Below are 12,861 nucleotides of genomic sequence, written 5' to 3'. Positions count from 1 at the left end.
ATCTTTCATGAAAAAGCTTTCAAGAGATGGTAGCTGTGTTCGAGTGATAAATGATGCTTTTTTAATTAGTCTATTTAGTCTAAGTATATAAGTATATTTAGAGCTTAGATTTAATTAACAATTATATTAGATATATATTACTGGACTATATTTATGCTTTTATGATTCACTAAAGCAGCAGTTCACAACCTTTTTAGTTCGGTGACCCCCAATATGAATCCCACTAGGCAGCGACCACCAACCATAACATTTATTTTGTTCATAGACCCTAAATGTGATTTGGCTAATGTTATAAAATTGAAATAAAATTTTAAATGTATATATCTGACATCCATGATGTATTTTACATAGCAAATGCTTTATAAATGTAATTGTATTTAGTGTAAAATAAATTTGTGCTTAAATTCCAAAAAAAAGTTTATCTTTATGACTTTTATTTATTTACTTTTCTATTGCATGTTTATTATATTCATGTTGCAAACTTAAGTGACAATTTGAAAAGTAAGGCTAAGCATGGATGGCTGCCTGGTCGTGCGGTTTGCGCGCTGGACTGTCGTTCGGATTTATCGACGGTTGAGGGTTCAAACCCTGCCCGCTCCCATCCCCCGTCGTCCTGCGGGAGGTTTGGACTAGGAAGTAATTATCTTCAACTCTGAAGGAACATCCGAAACATGTAAAACATTTTACAAACATTTTACAAAAAATAGGCCTACAGTTGTTGATACAGTACATTGCTACAAAAATATTGTTGTGACAGTATTTGCAAACACCACAATGTTGTTTCTGATTAACCATTTCAGGAATCCTTGGGACAGTCTTTGCAAGATCATAATGAATGTCATTTTCAGCATTAATTCTACTTTTTAATTATGACTCAGAACGGAATATGCCTGCAATATAATATAATATACAAGAATCATACAGTGAGTTTGGATGAATTTTAGTGACTCATCCAGAACCAATGTTGAAATTCAAACCGACACCCAAGCATACTTGGAGACAAAACATATTTATTTTTCCAATAGATCTTCTACTTTCCCAAAAATGAACCAACTTAATCAAATACATAATGCGCTGTAGAATTTGTTTCAGGAATTTTGCAAAATAGAAACTGGTCTTTAAAATTTTATTTAAAATCACTTAAACCAGTAATTGTGAACACTTTGCAGCTTCTATGAATTCATCAAGCTTGATGCTAAATATTGGAGGTGGATAGATATCATTTCGAGAATTACATGATCAATGATACAAACGAGGTCATAGAGGAGGAGTTCGAGTCTAAAGCAATGTTAGATCACTAAATAACAAAATGGATGAACTTGATTGTTGCTGCAGACATTTCTACCGATTCCGTGAAAGCTCGCTAATCTGTCTCACTGAAACATGGCTAAATGAAAGTATTCCCGACACATCAGTAGACTTGCATGCGTTTCTTTTGTACAGATCAGACAGAACAACAGATAGTGGCAAAACAAGAGGAGGAGGACTGGCCATTTATATAAATAAACAGTATTGCTGTGTCAACAATATTTCAATCAAAACTAAAGTGTGTACGACCGATATTGAACTACTATGTATCAATCTCAGGCCATACTAAATACATACTTGTGTATATACCATCCAAAGCCAACACAGAGAAAGCAACAGAACATATACTACACATTGTACATGACATTGAGACAAAAAGTCCTGATGCTGTTCAACTAGTTATGGAAGATTTCAATCATCTTTCGTTAGCTCAACACTTGCCAACATATAGTCAATATGTTAATTGTCCCATAAGGCACGATAAAACTTTGGATATGTGTTATAGCAACATAAAAATGGCCTACACATCTTGATTGTTTACCCCCTAGGAGAGTCAGACTGCACAATGATCCATCTTAAACCCACAAACAAATGAAGTACAGTCCATCCAATCATGGTTTGACAACATTGTTTTACAACGTTGTCTGGAGCTAATAGATTGGGACATGTTTGTAAACAACTGCCCTGACATAGATGAACTTACCACAACCATTAATTCGTACATCCCTTTCTGTGAAAACATGATTGTACGTACCTAAGAATAAAATTAAAACATTCAGTAATAATAGACCCTGGATGACCAAAGAAATAAAGGAAGCAATTCTATACAAGAAAAGAATGTTCAAGAGCAGTTCTTCTGAATTCATCTCAGCCAAAAAAAGCCCTTAAAAAAGAAATTATTTGAAGAAAAGAGAGATCCAAGGAAAAAATTGAAAGCTCTTTCAAGGAAAATAACTCAAGCTTGTTGGAGTGGCTTGAAACAAATTACTGGCTACGTACCAATGTGTGTCGCTGACAATAACAAATTTGTCAATGAATTAAATGATTTCTACAGCCGATTTGACTGCCACAACTTCGAGAAAGACCGCCATGATGTGTGTTGGCATCATTTGAAAAAAGCAATAAACCAATATCAAGAACTGCTTAATAAACAAGAAGTGACTAAAATATTTAAACAGGTAAATGCTGCCAAAGCCTCGGGACCTGACAAATGAAGTAGAAAACTTGTATAGCTATGTGCGTAACAACTGGCTCATATCTTTTGTGCCATATTCAACAAGTCCTGGCAAACTCACAAAATACCTTCTGTTTGGAAGACATCTAAAATAATTCCAGTACCCAAAAAGAAGATCATTGCTTCCAACAACGACATACGTCCTGTAGCACTTACATCAATTCCAATGAAGTACTTGGAGAAAATGATTTTAAAACATATCTACTAAAAGAAGTTGAAACATGTCCCATAATCGCTAATCGCTTACATCAATTCCAATGAAGTACTTGGAGAAAATGATTTTAAAACATATCTACTAAAAGAAATTGAAACATGTCTTGACCTGCACCAGTTCGCTTACAAACCGTCAAGAAGTACAGAAGATGCAATAGTAATCATGCTGAATTGGCTATGCCAGCATCTTGATACAGAGACACTACGCCAGAGTATTATTCGTAGATTTTTCATCCGCATTCAACACCATCCAACCACACCCATGATACAAACACTATTTGAATTGAAGCTTAGCAAAACATACAAGCTTGGATTCTAAACTTTCTTATCAAATGCCCACAATATGTAAAAGTGAACGGGCAAGTTTCAGGCACGAGACAGCTTAGCACTGAAGCGCAGCTGGGTATTGTCACCAGTATTGTATTACATATACACAAATGACATTCAGAGCCTATCAGCTGACACTCCCATCATAAAATTTGCAGGTGACAAAAATCTGTACCATTCAACTATTAACACCTTTTGCCAATGGTGTATAGATAACTAATTTTAAATGTTTAGAAAACTAAAGAAATGATTATTGATTTTACAAAACATAAAGGCCATATTGCAGAAATTCAGATAAACAACCAAACTGTAGAACAAGTACAAGAATATAAATACCTAGGTACAACCATAAAAAACAAACTGAAATGGGGTGAACACTGTCAAAACCTTTACACAAAAATTCACCAATGACTCTTTTATCTCAGAAAGCTTAGAAAATTTAACATCAACAAAACAATAATTAAACTTTTCTATACAGCAACCATCAGCAGTCTAATAAACTTTGCTATCACCTGCTGGTATGGTAATACTTCACTGGCACAAAGACTTAGACTAAATAGACTAATGAAAAAAGCATTGTATAATATCACTCGAACACAGCTACCATCTCTTGAAGAGCTTTTTCATGAAAGATGTCTTTCCAAAACACTCACGATTCTTAAAGACAACCTGCACCCACTGTTACATAAGATCTGAACGAAATGGTCATCTCCTTTCCATTAGGACTAAAACAGAAAGATTTAAAAACTCCTTTATCCCACTTTCGGTCAGAGTGTTATAAGATCATCTGTCGTCATCAAGAAGTACATAGAAGTCTAATTCATAAAGCGCTGGTTGTGAATGTGTACGTGTTTCGTGTGTGAATGTTGTTCGAATTTTTCATTTATATTGTTATTGTACAGTAGTTACGCTGAGGTTGTCAATTCTAGTCAAACTGAATTTCCATTTGATTGGATCAATAAAAATTATCTTATCTTATTAAGCAGACATGCCATTGTAAAAATTGTCATTTGTTAAGAAAATTGCACTAAATTTAGTAACGAATTTCGGCTCTTATCGTAATTTAAACAATGTCTTTGGCCGCAAGCAATATTAACTCCTCTGCAATGGTGTAAGATTTCATAGCTCTGTCAATTCTTAGAGCCACCAATAAGAAGCTTCAATGGACGCTGTTATGATGTTTGCCATCTGAATTCTGAATTAAGTCTGGATCTCTTGACTCGATCAGCTTTAAAACTAAAATACTGAATGTCCTTATTGCAAAAGTTTGAATATCTCAGTTTGCTCAGGCTTCATACATTTGGTTTGTAAACAGAATTTCATCACGAATGATGCACCAGTTTGTTTGTTTTTTCCAGCTTGAACTATAATCTATTGCCGTAAAAAAATCTTGATTAGATTTTCTTCTTCTTCTTCTTCATCGTTCTCATTGTTATGTTGGAGTGTTCATATGACTAGACCAATACATGAGATGAACTGCGCAGTGGTTTCCAAATCAGGGAGCTCTCCATATAGTTTTCTTTCTATTGGGGTGATTTGGGGCCAATGTCTTATACGGGCCTCTTGGTAGAGAGAGCAGTTTTGGAGGACGTGGTCGGCATTTTCTGGTGATACTCCACATGGGCAGATTTCACTGGTTCCAATTTTGAGCTTCCGGAACATGTGTTGTCGCATTCTGTTGTGTCCGGTCCTGAGTCGAAAGATTAGACGCTGGTCTTGTCGGGATAGCTTATAGTAAGCATCATCTTTCTTGTGATTTGGATGGGAGCTCGTCCATTTCTCATTTATTTTATCTACAATTAATTTCTTCATTTCTTCTGGATAGAGAGCAGAGTTTACTTGTGAGTTTGTTCTCCCACTCTTGGCGAGTGTGTCAGCCTTCTCATTTCCTGCTAGTTGTATGTGAGCTGGTATCCATTGAATGACAGTTTTTTTGCTGTTGTGGTTGAGCTTTGTGAGTGCTGTTCTGAGGTTTTTAATATAAGGGGAATCAGAGTTTTGCAGGCTTTGGAGGGTTGTTTTTGCGTCTGTTAGAAAGACAATCTGACTGTGAGGGGAACTTGGATGATTTGCTAGCATGGTAGCAGCTAGTGCTAGTGCTTCCCTTTCTGCTCTGTGACTGTCAGAGAGCTCTCCAGTTGCAAAGGATTTTTCTAGTTTTCCTCCATCTGGCCATTCGATAAGTATTCCAGCTCCTCCATTTGTGGTGGCTTTATGGGATGAGCCATCCGTGTAAACTCTGATCCACTGATTGCTAGGGTAATTGGTATGTAGAAAACAGTTCACTATTTCCTTGAGCTCTGTTGGTCTGTAATCAGATTTTCTTTTTATGTTTTCAATATGGTCCCTTATAGTAGGAAGAGGGCTTTCGTCCCAGGGTGGAGATTCATTATAGTGTATCGAGGATTCCAGAGTAATTTTTTCAAGTTGGTGTTTCTTTTTTAGGTTTAGAGATTCCTGTATGAAATTGGTCCTTTTGAGACGGTTTTTTGTGCCAGTTTTGTGGATTTTTGTTCTGAGTGGGTGCCTCTCCAAGGTTTCCAATTTTGTGAATTGGGAAAGGATTTTTATTTCTCTTCTTTCATCCAGAGAGATCAGGGCAGCGGTTTCCTCCATAGCTCTTATGGGTGTTGTTTTGATTGCTCCTGTCATTATCCTTAGACCAATATTTTGAACCTTGTCTATTTTTCTAAGGTTGGTTTGGGCTGCTGAGCCCCATGCTGTGGCACCATATTCTAGTACAGGTCTTACATAACTGGTATAGGTCTTTTTCAGGATGTTGTGATTTGCTCCCCAATCTGTGCCAGCTAATTTTTTCAAGAGGGATAGTCTCTGGATGCCTTTACTCTGTGTTTTATCTATTTGGTTTTTCCAGGTTAGTCTCGGGTCATAGGTGACTCCAAGATAAGTAGGGCTGTCATTTTTTTCTAAAGCTTCCTTATCTAATGTTAATTTTATTGTTTGTTGTTTTGTTGACAGTGAGAATATGGTATATGTTGTCTTTTTTGTGTTAATGGACATGCCCCAGTCTTTGGACCAATTATTGAGTTTATCAAGAGCATCTTGTAATCGAAATTTCGATGTTCCTACATATTCTTCTGTGCTAATTAAGGCAAGGTCATCTGCATACATGCTGCTCTTAACTTTTTTGGGTAGGTTTTGATTTAGATCGTTTATGAATATTAGGAAAAGTGTTGGGGATAGGACTCCTCCTTGGGGGACACCATTTTTTATACCCACTGTGTGGCTTCTTTGTCCTTGCATGCAAACTAAGGCTTTTCTATTATTTAGGTATTCCTTTATCCAGTTGTACATTCTGTGGGATATGTGATGCTGGATTAGCTTGAGCAAGAGACCTTGTTCCCAGACTTTGTCAAATGCTTTTTCTAAGTCAACCCACACAATTGTTGTTGGTTTCTTTTCTTGAAAGCCGTCTTCTATTTCTTGTGTGATGAAGGCAATTTGATCTTCTGTTGATCTGCCTTTTCTAAAGCCAGCCTGGGCTTCAGTGAGTAGGTTATTTGACTCAAGGATCCATGTCAGCCTTCTGTTTATCACTCTTTCCATCAGTTTGCAGGTACAGCTAGTGAGGCTGATGGGACGGTAGCTATCCAGTTTATTTCTTGGCTTGCCGTGCTTTAGTATAGGGATCATAATGGCTTTTTTCCAGATGTTTGGAATTCTGCCAGATTTCCAGCTAGCATTGAATAATTGTAGCAGTTTTCTTTTGGCTTGAGGACCCAAGTGAAGAAGCATGTCATTTGATATTTTGTCTGGGCCCGGGGCTTGTTTTGGTTTGAGGGCTTTTAGGGATTCATCTAGTTCCTTCATTTTAAGATTAGTGGTCATTCCCAAGGAGTAAGCTGGATTGTTTTCTTTAAATTTATCCTGGATTTCTGAGTTTACATCTTTATTTCTACTTTCATTAATTTGTATTTGTCCTACGCTTTGGAAAAACTTAATGAATTCATTTGCTGCTTCTTGGCCTTTCAGGGGTTTGTTGTCCTTTTCTATTACTATAGGAGTTGTTCTGTTTTCTTCCTGGTTGAGACATTTGGCTATACGCCAGAGTTTGTGGCCATCTCTATCTACGTTTAGTTGTTCTGTTTTTTCATGCCAACTTTTCCTCATGGCGGAAAGGTAATTTTTCCTGAAAACTGCGTTAGCTGCTTTTAGATTTATGTTATTTTCTATACAAGGGTTATTTTCTACTGTGTTTCTGGCTTCAATAGTGGCATTGTGGAGTTGTTGAAGGTGATCAGACCAGTTGGGGATATAATATTTTCTTGCTCCTCTAGGAATTGATTCCTTAGCTGCTAGGAGTATTGCTTTGGAGAAAGCTGAGAATGACTTATTAACCTGATTTGTTTTGCAGTTTATTGAAGTTGTATATAGGTCTGTGAGCTTTGAGAATAGGTGCCAGTTGGCTTTTTTGTAGTTCCATCTGGGGATGGTGGAGTTTTCTGATATTTTGAAGGAGGTATCGATACTGATCAATATGGGTCTGTGGTCGCTGGTGGCTAGCTGGTCTGCAACTTCTCTAGTGCACTTTTTGGATAAGTTGTCTGTTGCAAAGGCTAGATCTGGAGTGGTTGATGTTAGCCAGGCTCTTGAAAAAAAGGTTGGTTTGTCCTCAGGTTTATTTAGCAAGATAAGTCTGTTCTCTGCTTGCCATTCTTCAATTTCTTCTCCCCTGGCATTTAGGTCTGGGTATCCCCAGCTCTGAGAGTGACTATTCATATCTCCTAAGATTAGACAGTCTTCTTGGTCAGGTATTTGAATGTGGTCAATCTCTATTTCCTTGTCTGGTGGGAAGTAGCAGTTAAATAGATTAATATTTCCATCTGGGAGAATTAGCTTAGTTCCCATTATTTCTGATTCTGAGGAGTTGGGCATAATTATGTCTGTGGTAGGGATATCATTTTTAATGAGGGTGAGGATTCCTCCTTTGGGTCTGATTTCTCTATCTTGTCTGATGCAGGTGTAGCCTCTAATGGAGAAACGAAGATTACTGTTCAAATGAGTTTCTTGGATGCAAGCTACATCAATTTCTTTCTCATGCAGAAATATTTTTAGAGCTTCTTTTTTCTTTTGGATGCCCTCTGCGTTCCATTGTAAGATTTTTAGACTTTTGGTCTTGGAGTGTTGGCCAGTAGTATTTACTTTCTTGTCCCTGCTCCTGGCTCCACAGGCAGAGATAGAAGAACCACCAGCTCGCTTGTGTGGGCTCCTTCGAGGCGGAGAGCCCGGCCCCCTACCTGCGCGGCGGGATTCCACAGGCAGGACGCCACATCTATTAGAATCGTTACTGAACTCCAACATAGATGAGGTTGCGTGTCAATGTGTTATGCGCCAGGAGGCCCATTGACTCCGACTTCAGCCTGCTTTTCTTTCTGGGTGTGCTCCCATAACCTTTGATCAACCAAGATCATCTGCAAGGCAGCAGGTGTTTATTTTCGGAGTTTTCTCTCCTAGATGAACTGCTATCCCTAGCTAACGGGTTTCATCTACCCGGGTTTAGAGTTAGAGCGCCCTATACTCGCTTTTTGCAATCATTTCCCTGGATTTCTGAGATGTTTTTAGTAAATATTCTAACCACTGGAATACTTCACCTCATCCTCCATGACTGCAAACCAGTTGGTCCGCGGCTGTTTATTTGCTATTCACAGCTAACCCTTATATCTAAGGGTCTTTCCCCTATCCGCCACCTGGGGACGCGCTTGGTAGAAGGTGGTAGCTCCCCCAAGTTAGATTTTCTCTTCTAACATATTTTTGTTCAAGATCCATGTTCATGGAATGTATCGTAACAAATTTATTATCTTCAATAATTGGACTAGAAAGCAATGGCATATTATTACTAGTTTCAATTGCCTCAAACCATGCTAAAAACTTCACCATTAAATTATTGTTTGATTACTGCAATGGAGTTAAGCAACGGGTTTGATGGACAGTAACTTCTAAATATTTATGCTTCAATAAATTTCAAATACTGAAACAAACCAACAACTACCAATTGGAATAATAAGTCTACCTTCAAGCAATGGTGTTAAAATCACTAAAAGTGCCCTCCGCATCTTCTGGTAATATGTTTGTGTTCTTAAATATGTCCCTCTACCTCCATTCTTATTTCATTTCAACGATGATTCACAATTGTTTCATGAATGATTTTATAGCATCCTAATCTAAGTAATATTCCTTTAACTAGTACATTAGATTTATGTATTACCATCTATGGTACAATGTTGCTTATTTCCAAGAAATGGAAAATAAAAAAATACTTTCAATGAAAAATAGACGAAAAAACTAAATTTTTAATGGTCTTAAGCGACCCTGGAAAATGGTCATAGGTTGAGAACCCTGCACTGAAGACTATACTGTCAGACTACTAAGTCTATATAAAATATATTATAGACTCTATTATGCAGCCCTGCCACCGCAATTTTTTTTAGCTCCATAATGGTTAGTCCTAGGAAAAAAATTCAAACTTCTTTAAACTCGTCATCCATTTGTCAATATAGATCTATATTGTTTTGTATCACTATGCATAGTTACAATAAAATATGATGTCGAAGATGGTCAGGTCAATGAGGTCCAACACTGACATTAACAAAACACCATTAGCCACTTTGTAACCTAACGAACACTTCTTAGTTATAAATTGTATGTTGCATTTATTTAAAAAAAACTTAACCCTGGACCTACCCTCCTGTTCTAGAAGAAAAAAAGTGTCATCGTCATACCAGTGCTCTTTGAACCCAAGTAAAACTCTTGTTTTTCAGACTATTCAGAGTAAACGCAACTAATTATAATCATAATGTGTCTGAGCTAAAAAGAAATCTAATATAGATCTAGAATATATTTATAAATATATATATAGACTAGTCACTAGTTAGTCATCTAATCTGTCATAGTTTCATCATTGCTATCAAAGTCAAAGACTCATTTTAACAAATATTGTGGGGTGTTTGTTAGATAAAAATTACTATGACTATAGATCTAGAGTCTGTAGTCACTAGACTAGAACTACTAGAAGTTAGTCAAAGTGAAGATCTTTAGTCTAGACTGACTCTAGACTCATTCTCTACTCCTCCTATTCTATTAGTATTAGTATAGTATTGGCACTATTGCTACTTGCTTGGTTAGTCACAGCTAGTGTCAGCAGCTACTGAGCTAGTGGTACTGCCTGCTACTAGGGTGTCATTTACTCAGTCTCAGTGACAGTGTGAGTGTCAGTGTGATTGAGGTTGTGTCATTGTACTGTAACTGTTAGATCTAGATTCTAGATCTAGTCAATCTAGATTAAAACTTAGATCTGGATTCTAGATCTAAGTGTGTGACTGAACTGACAGTCACTGACACTGTCAGTACTCAGTAGTGTGATTTGACTGTCAAGTCAAGTGTAGCTCTAGATCTAACACTTTAACACTGAATGAGTCTAACCCTAGTGACTCTAGTCCTAGTCAGTCTAGTGTTAAAGGCTTCAATGCCTTCAACTTCATTGACTTTAATGAAGTGAGTTTAATTTTAAGTTTTGTGAGTTTTGAGTCGGCGTCATGTTTCAAAATGCATAATCTTTTCCTTACCTTTATTAGCAACTTCCCAAGCTATTTCAAACAGCCATTTATTCTGTGCAGCAGCAGAAGCACCCCTGTCATAAACTAAATCCTCTAAATCGGGCTCGACATTTTTCAAAGTACGGTAAAAGCTGTTTCTTCTTTTTTGAAGCGCCATGTTTCGACTGCCCTGTCATTAGGTCAAGAGGTGAAGGTCACCAACCTAGCCTTGATATAAGTAGATCTATATATTATCTTACATTTTAGCAACATACCTTGACCTTACGCCTTACATTGTGTTAAAAGCAGTCAAACATATGGCAAAACTTATACCCGCACCGTGAGCGGTGCCGCAACCACGAACATTTCATGCTAATGCCTCATGACGTTAACATGTTACAAAAGGTTACTAGACCTATAGTAAATATTTAAATGTCTATAATATAGATCTATACCTACGAGGACCAGGGCATAGATTTAGATTCGACGTTTAGGTTGTTTTGTTAATAAATATTAATACGTAAGCTTTGTGTGACTGCGACCTTTTTGTACTTTCAACAGCAGAAAGTCAGGCTTACAGCCGTAATGTACAATGTACGTATTCATATTGCATTATTGTAGGCAGAGTCTATATTATCGATGGTTACACGACAATTCGTTCACTGACATTTCGTTCACCGACAAATCGTTCACGACTTTTCGTTCACGCGACTATTCGTTCACCAGACATTTCGTTCACCCGACAATTCGTTCACGCGACATATCGCTCACGGACTATTCGCTCACAGACAACTTGTTCACCGACAACTTGTTCATCGACAGTTGGTTCACGACAAATCGTTCACGCGACAAATCGTTCACGCGACTATTCGTTCACGGCACGGACAAATTGTTCACAGACAAATCGTTCACTGGATAGTAACATATTGTTAATATTGTTACGAATCTCACTATCCAGGCTCTCTGCAAACTGCACCATACACCACCAACCTAAAGAACTTGACAACTCTGGGCTCCAAAATAATGTAAAGGTTTAATGTCCATAAATAACAGCCAATACTGTACAATTGGCAGCACGTAACACAAGACTGTACAAATAGCTCTGCGATAACAAATATCTCTCCGATAACACCGTTCCGCCGTATCAAGTCTTGCACTGGCCTCTCCGTCTCGTTCCGGGCTTGCACTGGGTTCAACAGTTCGGGACTGACTTCACACACTTGGGCTCGTTGTGTCGGACTCGATCACAGACCAAGATCAAGACGCCGTTCGTCTCAACTGTACTTGACAGTACTCCGCACTGAACCGTCGTAATGCTCCGTGCAGAACCACACCGTTGAACTGTGCTGTAGTCGACCGTGTTCTGAACTCCTGTCGTGAACCCGCTTTCTGAACCTTGCTGTATTGAGCCCCTTTTCTCGACCGTCTTGACTGCGACACCTCCGCTCTTATATAGGGTCCCTACTGGCCTTCTCGAACCGGACAGAACGCCCCTCGACGTTTCTAGGTGGTCAGATGACTATAACTCTCGTGACGCTCCTGAGCTCTGTTCACGTCGGCGATCCTTCCCGAACTGTCCTGTTGACCCTCGACTCGGCTGACAGTCGTAACTCGTCACGCTTGACCGCTCGTCTAGCGCTGGCCTGGGGCGATTTGCGTCGGCTGACTACACACACACACCACTACCCCCATCTGTGCCACCACCAGGTTTATAACACTGCCCCCTCCTTAGATCTGTCCGTCCCGGACAGAATCAACATCATGACATTGGCTGTAAAGTTTCATCGCTGCAGGCGGGGGTCGATCAGTGGCAGTTGGCTTGCCTCTTGAGCTTGATGGAGCCATCCATGTTGCAGTCAGCTTCCTTCTTCTCCTCCAGTTGGCCTTCACCTGTTTGCCTCGACGTCGTGCTTTCATCGCCACCCAGGTTGCATTTAGTAAACGTTTTCTTCTTTTCTTCCAGTTAGCCTTCATCTGGTTGCATTGATGTCGTGAGCGCATCGTCATCCATGCTGCACTCAGGAAAAGTCGCCTTCTTCTTCTTCTCCGCCAGTTGGTCTTCATGTGGCTGCAGTTATTTCTTGGTTGAATCACCATGCACGTTGGACTACGCAAACGCCACCTTCTTCTTTTCCTCCAGTTGATCGTCCTCTTGTTGCAGCGACGTTTTGGTTGCATCGCTCTCTTGTCTGTCGGTACTGAGGACAGCCACTTGAAACATGGAGA

The 12,861-nt window shown here is 38.8% G+C and overlaps 1 protein-coding gene across 1 annotated transcript in view; it reads right to left on the bottom strand.

Moving 5' to 3' along the window:
* LOC106073618 (glycogen [starch] synthase-like) overlaps nucleotides 1-10,857 on the bottom strand; it is a 44,901-nt gene extending 34,044 nt beyond the window's left edge. The window contains exon 1 of the mRNA XM_056043711.1: nucleotides 10,666-10,857. Coding sequence (XP_055899686.1) covers nucleotides 10,666-10,813 — 148 coding nt within the window. The 5' untranslated portion in view covers nucleotides 10,814-10,857. The remainder of the gene's footprint in view (nucleotides 1-10,665) is intronic.
* Nucleotides 10,858-12,861: the final 2,004 nt, after the last annotated feature.

This window comes from Biomphalaria glabrata, chromosome 10 (genome assembly GCF_947242115.1).
Source record: "Biomphalaria glabrata chromosome 10, xgBioGlab47.1, whole genome shotgun sequence".
Classification (NCBI taxonomy): Eukaryota; Metazoa; Mollusca; class Gastropoda; family Planorbidae; genus Biomphalaria; species Biomphalaria glabrata.
This window is presented reverse-complemented; position numbering and strand designations above follow the sequence as displayed.